The sequence below is a fragment of the Canis lupus genome, chromosome 22, assembly GCF_011100685.1.
Source record: "Canis lupus familiaris isolate Mischka breed German Shepherd chromosome 22, alternate assembly UU_Cfam_GSD_1.0, whole genome shotgun sequence".
Lineage (NCBI taxonomy): Eukaryota > Metazoa > Chordata > Mammalia > Carnivora > Canidae > Canis > Canis lupus.
The window spans coordinates 55695601-55712264 of NC_049243.1; the positions used below are offsets into that span (position 1 = coordinate 55695601).

The 16664-nt window shown below is 42.7% G+C and overlaps 1 protein-coding gene and 1 long non-coding RNA gene across 2 annotated transcripts in view; one reads left to right on the forward strand and one right to left on the reverse strand.

Moving 5' to 3' along the window:
* Positions 1-2708: 2708 nt before the first annotated feature.
* The window catches only part of EFNB2 (ephrin B2), a 41290-nt gene continuing 27334 nt past the window's right edge, over positions 2709-16664 (reverse strand). Inside the window, 3 exon segments of the mRNA NM_001114296.1 lie at positions 2709-3097; positions 4400-4513; positions 5248-5340. Coding sequence (NP_001107768.1) covers positions 2709-3097; positions 4400-4513; positions 5248-5340 — 596 coding nt within the window.
* LOC102151658 lies at positions 3097-10717 on the forward strand. The gene is made up of 3 exons (XR_005376569.1): positions 3097-6074; positions 6263-6436; positions 9927-10717. It is a non-coding gene; the product is annotated as an uncharacterized LOC102151658 (long non-coding RNA).

The window sequence follows — 16664 nt, forward strand, 5'->3', positions numbered from 1 at the left end:
ATTTACAGTAACTTTCCAAAGCTGAACCAACTTCAAATAAAGGGACAGTTGGTAGATTGTCATATTCTGCACCAGACACAAAACAGACGCACAGAACACTTTTCAACTGGTTGCAGGTAACTCTTCATCAAATCATCTGATTTTTCACAGTTTAGCGTATAACCAAAATGTAGCCAACCGATGAGACACACATTTGATTTCATTAAAATCAGACTATTTCCCATGTTTCCCCTTCTTGCCCCTCTCTCCCCCATCCTCAAGGTTACTTTTTGATGGCTTACAAGAAAATCTTGTATGGATGCACGGAAAGGAGAGGGTAGGGTGATGGAAAGAATCACATATGTACTGTGGCTGGTCGCCATGGCAACCCTCCACAGAACTATGATATAGATATATATAATATATATTGTAGATATATATTATACATATATGTACACATGTATACCACTCACCCACTCATACAGACACACACGCACTTTGGACCAACATCATTTTCAGGTTCAGGAAATAGAGAAGGAATGATTTCTGCGACAACTCATTTTTGCAGGTACTCACTGGAGGTTTGAGAACCTTAAAATGCTGTTGCTACATTTTTTTTCCTCCCAATTCAGAAAGCAAAGTGTTACCATGGTAACGGGACTATGTTAAAGATGTCTATTTTGCATAGCACATAAAAAGTAGGTTTCCTGTTTACTCGTTTTGTTTCCCAGAAGGGAGGGGGTGGGGAAAGGAAGAGGGAGGGGGCTGGAACCAGACTGGCCACCACAGCCCCTGCTCCCCCTGCTCCCCGGGACCTGGTGGGTTTCAGCGAACACTTCAGCCAGTAAGGCAAGGGGAAAACACAACACAGACACGAAATGCCGGGACATCTTGCCACGGTTCAATATGTGGTGCGGTCACATCCATTTCCTGGTGTTTGGGGCTTGCATTTCCTAGTCTAGGTTCCGTGAGATGCCTTCAGAGGACTGGGTTATTTTTGCATTTACTCTCGTTATTGTTATTTTGGGAGGGATGTTGTTTTTCCCAGAAGTAGCTGCCCAATTTTTCTTTTTTAAGCATGGAGCACTGGGACCACGCAGTTGCCACGAGTGAATTTCACATCCTCTGGCGTGATTTGTGTGCAATCTTAAAATATATATTAGTAAAAATCTTTTGCTTTCTATCCCTTGTGTTCTATATACCTATTATAAATACGTGCTATCTTCCTTTTCCCCCTTGACATCATCATTTATTTCCGTTTTAAGGACTTGAAGAGGTTCGCCATGTGCTTCACCTAGACACAGAGCAGCTGCGCTGGGGCCGCGCTCAGTACCACCCCCGGCCCGCGCAGCCAGGACAAGGACAGCACCACCATAAACCCAAGTGTTAGGGGGCTTGATGGGGGAGGGGCGGGGAATCTGACCTACCTTTTATATAAGAGAATGCCTCAATAACATCAATGATGATGGACTTACAGCCTGTTTGACCTTTGGCTTTTCAACTTCTAGGTCAGATTTGGCTCTCTGCTATTCTCCTAAATGCTTTCCCTGTGTTTAATAAAATGTGATCAGTATAGCAGCTGAGTCTGCTTTAAACATCATCCAAAGCAGACCGACTCTCCCACAGCCTCAAAGCTGTACGTCTTATTGCCAGTACCACAACAGTCCTGCCCAAATCTGTCATCAGTGGCCCACTTGTCCCCTCCCTCCAGGCCTGTTCCTCTACCAACAATGACCCTTTGTTCTCCCCATTGAAGAGGGACTGTTTTGCCTGCACATTGCCATTTGATCAGAGCGGATTCCTTCAAAGGCACCCTACCCCACTGCGTGTGTTGTTGTGTCTCCTACTCGCCTCTTAAAATCTCAGCCAAACCAAAGTGCTGTGCTACCTAATTGGGTCTACACCCCCTCCTCCGGACTCTCGGCTTCAGAGGCAGTGGCGGCTAACTGCATTTGCAGACAGCTCTTTCCCCTGGCCCACCCCCGGCCACGAACTCCTCGTCTTCCAGGGCTCACAGCCCAGCCTGGCGTCTGGTTGGGAGGCTCCTTGTTAGCAAACACAATTTCTAGAAGTGTGTTACTGATTCCACTGTAGCTGTGGTTGCAGGTGAGGGGGGCAAGAGACCCCAAACATGAGTGTTCCAGCGGTGATGCAGGGTGTGGAGGGCCAGGGGCTCCCCTGCCAAGTGTGGCAGGGCAGCAGGGGTGGGCCGCAGCGTGGGCTGGAAGCCTCCCCCAGCCAGAGGTCTGTGTAACAAGTCCGGGCGCTCCTCAGGAGGGGCACCCCAGGCCAAGGACAGCACTTCCGGGCGTGGCAGGGCCCCAGGGACACCTGTCTGCCCCCCACCCAGGCTCACCCACCCACCACTCGGCCCCCACCCCCCCATCTGGCCCCCCAACCCTCCCGCACCAGCTCCCCCCCGGCCTGAGTGACTGCAGCGCATGGCTTGGAGGTGGAGGGGTGGGAGGCGAGCTCCTGCAGTCCCGGCGGCAGGGGCACCTTCTCTGCCCGGCTCCCAGCGGCCCGGGAGCGTCCGTCTCCACCGCAGCGGCTGGGGCGCTACACACCAGGGAAGCTGTCCAACTCAACAGGGCTCTTCCGAGGAGACGCGGCGGCCCCCCCACCCCTGCTGCACTCCAGTCCAGGCGAGGCACGGGGGTCCTCACGCCCTCCTCGGGCAACAGCGGGACGGCAGGTGTCCTCCGGGAAAGCCAAGGCACCGCCGAGTCTCAGACCTTGTAGTAAATGTTGGCTGGGCTCTGGGGAGGCATCTCCTGGACTATGTACACTGGGTGCCCGTAGTCCCCGCTGACCTTCTCGTAGTGGGGACAGAACACACTGTCCGCAGTCCGCAGCGGGATGATAATGTCACTGGGCTCGGAGCCATTGTTGTTGCCACCGCGCTTGGGCGTGGCCAGCGTGCTGAGTGACAGGGTGGCCGTGTGCTGCGGTGAGTGCTTCCGGTGTCTCCGCCGGTACTTGAGCAGGAGCACTACCAGCGTGATGATGATGACGATGAAGATGATGCATCCTGAAGCAATCCCTGCGAATAAGGCCACTTCGGAACCCAGGATATTGTTCCCGGAATGTCCGGCACTGCTGCCGTCGGTGCTGGAACCTGGCGGGCAGGGAGAGACAGGAGCAGAGTGGTGACTGGCGGCCCTGAGCAAGGCCGCACCACAGGTGCCAGCGGCTGCCAGACCCCAACGACACCCGGGACCGGTGGCAGAAGGCAACCCCGGGTCGTGTGCCGGCTGCTCCCGACCACATGGGTTATCGGTCATCCGCTGCAGAGCCGGGGCTGTGACGTTGCCTGGGGCCTTGTCTTGGGCACAGGAAGGCAGTGGTGGCAGTCTCCCCCCGGCACTGGCTTCGTGGGAATCTCAAACTGCCTGTTTTCTAAAGACAAGCCCTGCCCACTGGCACCCCGGCCCAGGAACGCCGAGGGGAGTGCTGGGGCCTGGGAAGACGTTCAACTCGTAACTCGTTTGTATTATTTGATTTACACCTAAAATATATTTGGAAGGCAGCAGAAACGCTCACACTGAACAGGCTGCCAACCCAAATGTTAAGCATGAAAAAATTGCCTGGCATCATTATATTATCCATTTATCAGTTTGTCACAAGAATTTGACACATCTTGTCACTGAAAGTTAGAAATAACAACTCCCCTCCTTGACGCTTGGGAAGAGGGGGATATATCGCTGCAGATGCTAAATTCACACGACGACCAACCGGGCGCACAGATCCCTGATATAAAACTGCTGACGTCTGCCCGGCAACCACCCCATAAAAATTTCATTAGCATGGAAACAAATACATAGCTATCTGCTCAAGGACTGTTAAGAAAATGAAGTTCGACGACAGCCAACTCTATCTGGTATTCTCTAAACTTTGGCCAAGGGATCCGTCTGGTGTTTTATTTTACACCGAAAAGGTGAAAAAATTTCAATGATAACCACCTGAAAAACACGGCATGATGCAATATTTTAAGATGCTGCCACCTAAAATGTAGGAGAGGATCAATTGGGTTCTTTCGGGATTAGATATAATTAGATGAGGGATTAGGACATTAATTATATATACATTAACATTGGCTTTAAGCTAGTGTTGCAACCAGCATGATTAAGTGTCACCAATAAAAGTAACTCTGGTCTCAATGAGTGGTGCTCATAATTGGCACTGACATCTAATGAATTCTACTCTTCTGAATGCCAACCTTTCATGGGAATGAGTTATTCTGTTCTTACTGAGTAGTTAATAACAACTTACTAACAACTAACTGAGAACAAAGATTACCGACTTTGGAAACTACAAGTTAATCCCACTGGCATCCAAGTGCTCAGACGCTGTCCTTCCTCTTAAGACATGAGGCGCAGGGGACACCCAGACCTATCCACACACACTCATGCTGCTATACCTGGATTTGGTTTGACAAAGGGACTTGTTGTTGAACTTCTTCCATTTGTACCGGCTTCTAGTTCTGGGCGTCGTGTTGGATCATTATGCCTGGCTGACCCAGCGGAACTTGCATCTATATGAGAAAGAATAGATTACTTACAGCCCAGGGACATCTAATGAGATCTAGCTCTAAGAGCTGCTGGATATAGATATCAAGAGGCATAAATAGCAATGAACGTAAGATTCTTTATGCAAAGTACTGTGACATACAAGAATATAATTTTCCTTTTAAAACAAAACGGTTATACTAGTTATTTCAGAGGTTTAGATTGTGAGGCCATCTGTGCAAACTATAGGGATTCTTGCATTTGGCAGGCAGAGCATTGCAGATGACATTTCAATTTAAACGAGCAAGTTGATTGACTACTATACCAATTTCTAATTAGAAGAATAATTCTGCACAATAGGTTATCTGTATGTGAAAAGGCTCTGTGGACTAAAGTCTTCTGTAGTCAAGACGCAAAAATGGGCAAAATGGCAGAAACTTAGCTTTCATTCTGGATATCTTAATTGTTGAACCAAAGAGATGTTTCACTTTTAAGAAGAAAAAAAGTGTATATATACAGATATACATATAAGCAATGGACATCGTACCTAGCTGACCTTAGTTTTTAGAGGAATCTCCAATAAAAGAAGTTTGTTACACTGACTTGAGGCAATCTGTCAGTGGCTCAAGGTACAGAGAGAGGTCTGCTTTCAAAACTAAGCTACGAGTGAGTGAAGGCAGGCATTAACAGCATTGGTGCCACACTCGCTGGGGGCTGAACCAGATTACAGTGGCTTCATGAAGCAGCAGATGGTCTTTACCTTGTCCAACTTTCATGAGGATCTTCATGGCTCTTGTCTGGCACACCCCTCCCTCCTGGTTATCCAGGCCCTCCAAAGACCCATTTGATGTAGCTGATTAAAAATAAAATGGACAAAACAAAAAAATAAAGAAAAATCAGGAAATCAATAAGCCAAGTTTACATGAACATGAAATGTCTGAAAACAATTTGAAAAATAAGAATTCACTCTTAGTCACAAGTTTTCTGAAAGTATGGAATGCTGAAAGCCAAACATAAAAAAAAAATAAAAGAAAGAAAAATGGGTATTGTCAACACTGCTGCACATATGCTATCTGGTTTCAAGTTCACTTCAGTGCTTTCTCCTTCCTTCAGAACCCACTGATTTAGTATTAGTCCATACATAAAAGGGACAGCATCTTCCAAAAAGCTTACTATTTCAGAGTCCAAGAGCAAAACAGTTAACACAGTCACTTTAAAATGTAATAATCATCCCACAACACCTGTTTCCTCGACTACAGATTTCCTGCTTCAAGAACAATTAGCTCGATGCTCCCTGATTGCCAAGCATCCAAGTTCGGTAAACACTAAAAGAGGAGACTCCCCTACTTCCCCCTTCCTTCTTTCCCCAGCCCATCTCGAGATGAAGAAGTATGCTAGTATTCAGGTCTTCAAATTCTGAAGTTTTCCTCCATTCTTCTGTACTCGACCAGAAATAGCGAGTGTGTTCTTATTACCAAGATGGACCTTGGTCAATCTCTCAAGCAGGCCATCCGTTGCAGAACAACGTGGTGGACCCAGGGGACTGCACACATCCTCTGCTCCGTCAGGGCCTGGTGACAACCTGGGGTATGTGGGGAGGATGTCCCGCAGCCACCTGCCTCCTGTTCAGCTTGATCGGCTTCCCACTTCAAGGGGATGGGGGCGGGGGCGAGGAGGAGGAGGAGGAAGGACAGAGCATTGACCACTTTCAGTACTTTCTGAAAAACAGAGTATGCTCTGCTCTACTTAAACACGCTGCTGTTCTGTCTCCTTAGGACAGTGCATCCTCTGAATGGTAACTAAAGCTGTAAAAAGACAGGCTGAGGAAGAGGATTTAAGTTATGGGTCAAGTTCCAGAAGAGAAAAGAAGGTGGAGAGTGCTACACATTTTCATTCCTCCAAAGTTCAAGGGGCAAGGAACAGAAGTGTTTCATATACATTTCTGCAGTGTAAGTCATTTTCTGCTTTGATTATCAAAGGTCTGTCTACTAACACTGTACTTTTCAAGGCACAGAAACAAGGACAGAATTTCTGGTAAAAATAAATCCAAGACATTCTTTTAATGGGCTGTTTTCCAAATGGCAAACAAGGACTACATGCACACAGAGGAATATGCATGCTCCAGATAATTATATTAGCTGCAAAATAAGGCACTTACTTGTCTTTGTATTCTTGAGTTACCAACTTTTACTTTCACTGTTTTCCTTCAAAAACAATGGCTGCTGGTTGTGCGTATAAATATCTCTTTGCTTATCTGAGTGTTTCCTTAGAAGTTTATAGTCTTACAACCATACCTCACTTCTGCTGATGCTGGCACTGCTTCTCCGGGAAAATAGGCAGCATTTGCCATAGTAATTTCTTGGGTAAAAAGTAGACAGTATCTTCTGGTAGACTGTTGAGAAAACGTCTGGACGAGGAGTGAAATACCTAAAAACTTCATATGCCTCAGCGAATCTAATAAAAAGCAAAAAACTTTTCTTCTTCTCCGTTTCTCCCTCTGCTTTCCCTATAGTTTCCTCTCCTCCTAAAGGCAGAAAACAGTGTGGCTATCTAGGACCAGGCACTATTTTGGGAGCAGTGACACAGTCCTGCTATAATCTTCACTTAATTATTTAAAGTTTTCTCAGTTGATCTGTCTCAGAAATGAGGATATGTTTTCATGCAGAAAAACACAGAAAGCTGAAGTCTTTATTTGGCCCATGGCTTCAAAAGTTTCATTTACTTAATTCAAATGGAATCTCAATGTTTTCTAAGTCATATGCACATCAATGTGCCCACATGCAAAAGTGCCCTCAAATGCACAGTTATAGGACTTAACTTTTTCTGGCAACAGCTTAAAAAGATGTTATAAATAAGATCTGAAGGGTGGTGCACAGAAAAAGGGGAGGGTTCAGGTTTATCTTAACCTGGAGATAATAAAGTCAAAGACTAAGATCTAAAAGGAAAATAAAGAATGCATGAATATCAGAACAGAGCAGACATGGTAAAGAACAGTCACCTGGGAACAGAATTCAAAAGTGCTGACTGCTTCTCCTTCGTCAGTTTAGAAGCAAGCACAAGAGGTGCATGTCATTTGGGTGATTTTTTTTTTCTTTTCATTTTAATTGGTAGGTCAATGCCCTTTCTGAGTAGCAATTCTTCCACACAGAGCTCCTTTTGGTTTACCGTAAGTGCTGTCCAAATGACCCCCAAACGTAAAAGAGCTCCCAAGTATTCAAATTAAATTGCAATCTATTAATTTAGCACCCAGAGACTATGAGATGGTAGGAGGGAAATTGTGTAGCAGAATGAACCTGCTTTGCATCTTTAACAGGTGAAACATTTTTATTCCTGGGGGTAGGGGTTGGGGGAAGCCTTCTGGCCCTGAGTTGCACAGAGAAAAATGGAAGGCTATGCCTTTGCAGGGTTCTTTTTTTTTTTTTTTTCTTTGCAGGGTTCTTGGACTACAGAGGCCACTGCTGGTTGGGAGGGAGAAGGGGGTGGTGAGAGGAGGGCAGCCCAAGAGGCAGGAGGCTGTGATGTGCATTCCAGACTCTGCTTCATTCCCCCTTTAAATCAGCTTGGGAGCGGCAAAGGTTACTGGAAGATATTGAAAAATTCATAATGTTCACATAGCATCCCCAATACCTGGTTAAGAAGGGGATAAACTATAAAATACAGCTAGATGTTCTGTCATGAAAGATTTTTGCCCTGCCCTCCGTTAGGATGACCTGAGTGGTCACAGAAAACCCCCGCTTTGAGATGTCAGCAACCAAAGGAAACTCCCGAAAGTAAACTTCATAGCAAGCACAAAACAATGAAGAGTGACTTGAACTTCTTTTATTTTTGATCCCATAATGAAAATTAACCTCACTCTTCCCTCTTAATCTCCTCATCAGGGAGTGCGGTTCTCATCCTGGAGGTCTCCCTGTCCCTGCCTTGAGCATGGACGCTGACAAGTGTCCCATCCTGACTGCAATTCCTTATGACAGTGAGCTTTGAAACAAAGCCACAAGATGAACACTCTGATTTCTGCCATAACACCCAGTCGCCAAGAAGCTTTAAAAAAGGCTTAGCAGCTGACTTTGAAACACAACAAGGAATTGCTAATGCTTGAGGATAAAAATCTATTTCCATTTCAAAAAAACAATGTTGCAGTATTTTTATTGTTGATTAAATATATTAGGAATTTTTAATTTAGAGAAAGAGTAAAAATAGTTACACCTCATTATACTTAGTTTTTCTTTTTATCTACCAGCATTATCTAATGCTGCCACAATTACAGTATTACAAATGGATGAGATGGCATTTATTTAGAAACAGAAAAACATAACACTGTTATACCTAAGCTTTTAGTGCCCAGACATTTATCCCCCTTTGGCCTAGAGAAAAAAAAAGACTCTGTAAAATTAAAAATTACTAGAGAAGTTTCTCCATCTAGTTAGAAAATAGGTTTAATAAAGATACATGGGCATTTTATGGCTTGCTTTTAAAAGCTTCTGCTTTGGGGATCTAATTGCATGTAGTAAGTATACTGAAATCACTAGATTGCTCCCCTGGGGCCTGATTTCCAGTGGCTGGAGATCATTGCTCAGCAAAAAAGTACCCTGAGTTCACACTGCCTAAAAGTTCTTCACGTCTGCAAACTGCACCAGCCAACATCTGTGGTTTCCCATGAATTTGCGGGTCTGACTCACTGACATTTGTATGCTGGTTATTGGAGTAGGAAAAAGAGAACCAGTGAATAAAACTGACTAAAGGGGCAAGAATCTTCTGGCTGTGTTTTCTAGACTGTGCTCACAGAGAGGAAGTAATAGCACATTTTAACATGGCTTCATCTGATGGCTATTGCCCTGCACCCCAGGGGGCTGCACGGCAGCATCAGATTCCGCCTGTTTTGGGTCTATCACATCGGTAACACTGTGATCAGATAGAGAACTTGCTGCTGGGTTTGTGGCGATATATGAGCTTCATTCACAAAGAGGTCAGGAATGAGGGCAGCCCAAAGAAATTCTCCAGGATAATATAGAGCATCACACTATGAAGGAAAATTCTTGGTTATGCTAGAAAGGATGAAAGACATACTCATGCTATGGAGGATTATTTCAAATTATTTTACAATGTAGCTTATTGGGATGGGACTGGCAGGTGCCCCCCCCCCTCCCCAGGATGGGGTAGATGATTGACAGACACTCAAAAGCAAGTATTTTTTTATCTATTTCATCAAAGCAGTCGACCAAAGACAGGTAATAAGCATACAGGTCAGGAAAGCCAGAGTTCAGTTGCCTAATAAGTATAAAAACCATAATTTATATAAGTTACATGGGGCATATTCGCTCTTATTTGATTATGAAATAAATAGCATTTTTATGACCATTCTCTATGCCCATCATCCTCTCTGTACTGTTCTCTTCCACCATGTCATGATATGCTTGCCCTCCTCTAATTTTGATTTCTTAGGGCCAGTCTTCCTACACATCTCTCTTCTTAAGCTCAACACAGACTCAGAAGAACCAGAAGCTTACTATCTGACAAACAGAGGAACTAAAGGAAGCAGAATCAAGTGAAAAACATGGAAAGTGAAGCCATGACATTCAAATAAATACGGCACACAAACCAGGTTACTGCTTTCTACCAGGGCTAGCAACTCTCTGAGTGTCTAAAGAAAAAAGGAAAAAAAGGTGGAATGAGATCTGTAAGCTGGAAAACAAGGAGCCTGATAAAAATATCATCAGTTACTGTGAACATACAATCCAGGAAACTACCATCTATCTACTTAACACCATGACATCAATTCAGATTCACAATGGGTACCTTGGAAATAGGGATCTAATCTCTAGATCTCAATGTAGATTTTAATGCCTCAAGTCTGACGAGCATCCTTTCAGATACTGAGGAGAAAGATTCCAAACATGGAGATGATAATGTTCACTGAACGCCAAAAATGATTGCCTTTTTTCTGTAATTAATAAAACTTCTGAAACAGAAACAGTTGTATAATGTGCCAGAAGGAGGAAGAAAAATTCACTTCTTCTAACTTCTTTTTATGTATTTTTCTTTAGGATTTATAGTGTAAGAGATGAGGAATGTGTCATTGTGAGTTTCCAAGGGCCTTGTTATTTTCGTTTGGCAGAATGTTCAAAAAAATTCAGCATTATTTCAAAGCACGTGGCATCTCATCCCATAATACCAAATTTGCCTTATCTTTGCTATATAAACACTTCTTAAAATGGCCTCCATTTGAAAAAGGAAAAATGCAAAGGAAGATATTTTCAAAGTGAAATATATATCCACAAAAGCATTTTGTTTTTGATTTGTTTTAATCTCTACTTGACGAGATAGCTCTCGCTGGCATTTGATTAACTGATTTTAGCGTGTGGGGAACAGGCCACAGTTAAAATACCGTCTAAGTAAGTGGGGAGGTAGGATGTGTGTATTTCTCACCCAAGGAAACATTTCTCCAGTATCATAAGAAGAATCACTTGAATTAAAACCACATAACTATGGTTGTGTTTTGAAATTTTAAAGCAGTAAATCATGCATTAAGAATTAATAACTGGCTTAGCCCCAGTGACTTCTACACAACACAATTAATTAGTTTCTCTGCTAGACAGAATGATTTGGAAAAATGATTTTAAAAATAGAGTCAAAATTTAGACCTTCTCTGTTGCATTCTGCCTTAAAATAGGAGTAAAGAAACCAGGTATCAAATATAAATGGATGCTCTTGAATAAAATAGTATAATTTTATTTCCTGTTTCAAATGTTCATCATGAACAATGATAGGATATTCTCTTGACAGCTCAGAAATAAGAGGAGGTTTAACAACCTTGAACAGTTTAGTCAACTGTCTTTTTGCATTTGCTAAAAGACTTAAGGACACATATTGCTTTGCCACATTTTATATTAATTTTGGGGGGAGACAGAGGGAGATAAAAGAGGACACTATGTGGAACTGCCAGAATATTCACTATATCTCGTATTTCATATGTCACATGAGACTTGGACATCCAGAGAAGCCAGCCTATTGAGAGAATAGTAACAATATAAAGTCATAGTCACCACATCTAGAACATAAATTCTCTCACTCCTTCCTCATAAAATCTTTTAACCATCAAGAACTATATACAAAGATCAAGTTAGTGACAATCATTAAAGATGCTAAGAGCCATAGTTACCTTTGATAACACAGTCATGAAGAGTCACTGATTACATACAACCAGACTGAAAAGGATGAAGGGAGAAGCAGTGACTGAGTGAGTGTGTGTGTGTGTGTGTGTTGGGGGGGCGTGTGTGTGCGTGTACACATAGGGGGGTGTATGTCAATGAAAGAAATACCCTCCAGGCTCCAGCAGTGCACTGACATTTTTCTGAGAGAGATCAAACAGTCCTAGCAATAAATTACCAGTCCCTCTTTTCTTTTGCTAGAGGCACGCTAACCACATGAGATTGATTATGGAGTGGTTTACTCTATTTCCCCTGAAAATATTGCTTGCAACACCTTAGTGTCCTGATTTTTAATGAATTCTGCGGAGGGAAAACATCCCTTTCTAAGTCTAAGATCTCACAGCTAAAAATTAGGATGATTTATGCAGGTGGAATCTTTTATCAGGTAAAAAAATTTTCAATAAGATCTCATAAAAAAAGTTTTCATCTACTATGCTTTAAGGGAATTTATCTTATTGTCACAGCAATGCAGACAAAATTAACATCCTGAGGAGGCACTAGGCAACAGTAAAGGAACAATTACCTTTATGCATGAAACTCAACCCTACTATGGGCCAAAATATACTAAAAGGAATTCTGTTTTTAAAAAAATAGGTGGCCAGATGACCACTTCAATAGAATGACCAATCTCATGTTAAAAAAAAAAAATCATGGCAAGAATGATGTAAGAGTTCTAAAGATAAAGCGTTATTCTCTATTGTAATCAGCCTTACGTAAGCATTCAGATTTGGAAAACTGAGACTTCCTGGTCAAGGGAGGGTGATACTATCTCATGGAAACATTTTGAACCATGAAGAAGCATGAATTGGAGTAAATTATTTCTAGCACACAATCCGCCACCCACTCTCCCTGGTTTTTAACAGTCCTAATCATTAAAGTATCTGTGAGGAGACATGGAAATGTCTAGATAGCAAAGGGTCGGAGTAAAAAGCTCATGGCGGGGAGGGCGCCCATCGCACAACTTCTTGCTCATTCCACTGTCACTAATCGCATGCAATGATATAAATGGCCCAGTAATTGGAAGTCGGCAGTACCGAAGTGGAAAACAGCCATCTGAGGCAGAGTTCATCTCTGGGTGGTAAGACTTCACTAGTGACTGAATTAATGTTTGCTGACAGTTTCGAATATAACACTGGGAAGGAGAAAATGCTCCACTCTCCATGGCATAAGAGTTTAGATGGACGTGATGTTATTTGCTTTGACCATCCAGAGACCAGTGGTAACCCCAATAAAATGCCCTGTCTGAATTTGCCCTACACATGAACCTTATTCCATTCAGGGGACATGTTCTATACTCTAGGAATCCAGAGCAATTTTCCACATGTTTGCTTCAATAAAAGAATACCTTCATCTCCTGGTTGAACATCAGGAACAATGAAATCGGGCTACTTCACTAATGCAAAAGCCATTTTCAAAGCAGAAGTCTCATTAGTAACACACAGCCTGGTTCCCTCTGTAACGTCATGAATTATGATCCTGCCAGAGGTGCTGTCTGCCTGCCCATTCACCCATCCACCTACCTGCCCGCCCATCCATCCATCCATCCATCTCAACTGTAGCACTTGTATTTGAGACTAAGGAAATCTGAATTCTCATTGCCTCAGTTTGTATATTTGAGAAATTTACAATTTTTTAAATTTTACTATTTAGTAACTTACCATGGAGGGGCTTGAAAGGATAACATTTTTAGAACCCCAGTAGCATAGTCTCATTGAGAAATGGAATTGATGAAAAGATCTAACAATAAAGAGGAAGTGTGGAAGACCTGACACACTGTTTACAACCACTTTTCCCCAGTGGCCTTTTCTCTTTTCTTCCTGCTCTGTAGGATTTTTTTTTTCTTTCTTTTTAAAAAAAGTATTTTACTTATTTATTCATGAGAGACACACATAGAGAGGCAGAGACATAGGCAGAGAAGCAGGCTTCCTGTGGCGAGCCCGATGCGGGACTTGACCGCAGGACCCCAGGATCACGACCTGAACCGAAAGCAGATGCTCACACACTGAGCCACCCAGATGCCCCTCCATAGGATTTTCTTAATTCAACTCTGGGGCCAACGTCTGAAGTTAGTTCTAGGTTAAAGGATATAAAACAGGGCGCAGGCCCAACATGTTTGAACAAGCACAGAGATCACTGGGTGTCTCAGTCGTGTGGGCTTCTGTGTACTGCTGTGTATGTGCTGTGTGTACACATAACACTCTGCTGTCACTGTGTACAAAGCATGCATGCCTGCCAACTCCCTCGAGGTACTATACAGCCATGTGATGGAACACATATGTTTGATCTTTTGTCTCACCAGGTATGCATCTGCATGCTAGCTGACCCCGGAGCACTGTCACAGACTAAAGATGCTGCTCTAATGGTCTCCTAGCTCTGGCTGGAGTCTTGACTCCTGCATTTATTTCATGGCTGCGTGAACCAGACGTACATGTAGGAACCACTCAGACCTCCTTTTTTTTTTTTTTTTTTTTACCACTCAGACTTTCTAAGTTCTTGTTTTCTCTACCACCCATTCTTGAGGCTGCAAAGTGACACACAGTATGTGAGGCCATAGCACTTCCCTTTAAGTGATACCTAGCCTGGGAGCTCAGAATTTTAAGAACAAATGTGTGACTCTTAAGGATCACACAAATAAGTTTTCTCACAGTGATCTTTTTATGTCTGTCTCATGCCTTTTGGGTATTTTTTTATAGTGCTTTATTTTGCTTAAGTTTTGATCTTCAAGGTGAATATTTAAAGGCTATTAAGAAAGAAACTTGCTCTTTCTCATTCTCCAGAATTACTTGATTATTTATAAGGCTAAATGAACTTTTAAAAGGCTATAAATATGGGCACTAGAGATATGAACATGTATTTTATGTAATTGTAAGGGTAGTTTTATTCTGGGAAATTCCTAAAGAATACCCTTTTTTTTTCTCCCCTAAGTAATCTATCTTCATGTCTCCTCTCCTCTTGCTTTGCTATTATTTGGTCCAGGTTTTAAGTCTTTCCTCTCCTTTGTCTTCCCTTTAAGAATTAGTCCTCTTATTCTTTCCTCAGTGATTTTGGGGAATAAGGAAGAATGTTCACAGGACTCTGTGTCTCACTTTAAGTGAGGTAAGCTGTCACTACTGCCTGGGTGACACCACTGGATGTGAAGAGAGTCTCATTCTATGAGAGCCACATCCTTATATAGCCAGAGTGACCGATCAGGGATAGATATCCCAATGGCCATGACCCCGTCAGGATTGTGAGCTAGAAGTTTCTCATTTCTCACTACAATCTCCAATTAAGCAGAAGCCGAGACTTTATAACTTTCGTGTAAAGAATGTGAGCTCTATTCATAGGACATTCAACCAGGAATCTTATCGATACACTCTGGAAGAGCCTTCAGTACAGAGGAGGATTTCACATTATGTTAAAAAAATAATAGAAACAACGCTTCTAATGATCAGACTAATGAAAGCTTCTTTCTCAGCTAGTCTCAGTGACAAGGCAACCCTGACACACTTTTCTCCACTACATTAGGATGATGCTGAAATTATCAATAAAAATACAGTGTTTCCTTTGTGTGCTGGGGAAGTGAGAAAAAGCCCTGGCAAGGTTGGGGAAATGACAAGTGGGGAAATGATTATATGTACAGAACACTCTTCCCGATCTGTCTCTTTTGGGTCTTAAAGAGGATCTGTTAACAAGCTCAGGCAATTCCACCAACAAAAAGATACATAAATGCATGTTTCTTGGTAAAGGAAGCCCAAGGACAAAAGAACTTTTATAACACTCCAAGAAGACAAAGAGAAGAGATCTTATAATTAAGTTATGCAGCATTACTGAAACTTGTAAACTCTCTCGAGTTTCATTTTATGGACTGTTTGCAAATAAATTATGCTTTGCGAGTACATCATCCCCGCCCGCTAGCTTGCAGGAAGGCATTGCTTTGCCCTTGGTCTTTTGCATCGCACACTCTGCTCCAAGGAGACCCCTTGGGTGTACTAATTAGGAGTCAACCTTGGAAATGAGCACTTTACATGTATCACCCATTTAAACTCCTATCAACCTACAAAAGCAGGGAATGTCACCATCCCCAGTTTACAGATGAAGAGATCAAGGCAGAGACCGGTAAAGTTACTTTTTTTTTTTTTTTTTAACTTTTAACTTTTTTTTTTTTTCCCAATCTTTACCATTTTATTGGTGTTCAATTTACTAACATACAGAATAACCCCCAGTGCCTGTCACCCATTCACTCCCACCCCCCGCCCTCCTCCCCTTCTACCACCCCTAGTTTGTTTCCCAGAGTTAGCAGTCTTTATGTTCTGTCTCCCTTTCTGATATTTCCCACACATTTCTTCTCCCTTCCCTTATATTCTCATTCATTTGGGGAATATAAATAAAGTTACTTTTGAAGGGCATTCAAGAAACCCAGATCTTTTGGACTCCAGATGCCCACCTACCACACTGATGTGTTGCTCTAAGTGTTGTGTATAGATAATCCTCCAAACACCCAAGTCTCTGATGGATGTTTTATTAAAGATGACAGCTGTAGGTTGGATATAAAAATGTGTTTAAACACTGGAATTTGGCAATCATATACAAGGTATAAGACATAAATCCTCACCTCAAAGTCAGGGATATAACTGACAGGCTGATATTGTCATATCACTAAACTTAATGGAAATGTAGCTTTTGCTACATTTATCACATAAATTCAGAAAGGGGGCACCTGGGTGGCTCAGTGGTTAAGCATCTGCCTTTGGCTTGCTTGTGATCCTGGGGTCCTGGGATCAAGTTCTGCATCAGGCTCCCCGCAGGGAGCCTGCTTCTCTCTCTGCCTGTGTCTCACTGTCTCACCTCTCTCTCTGTGTCTCTCATGAATAAATAAATAAAATCTCAAAAATAAATAAAGTAATTCATGAAAGAAAACCCATAATCATTACACAGGCCACACATTCTTATATACCTGAGAAGAAATCTACATGTAAAAGGATATTTGAAA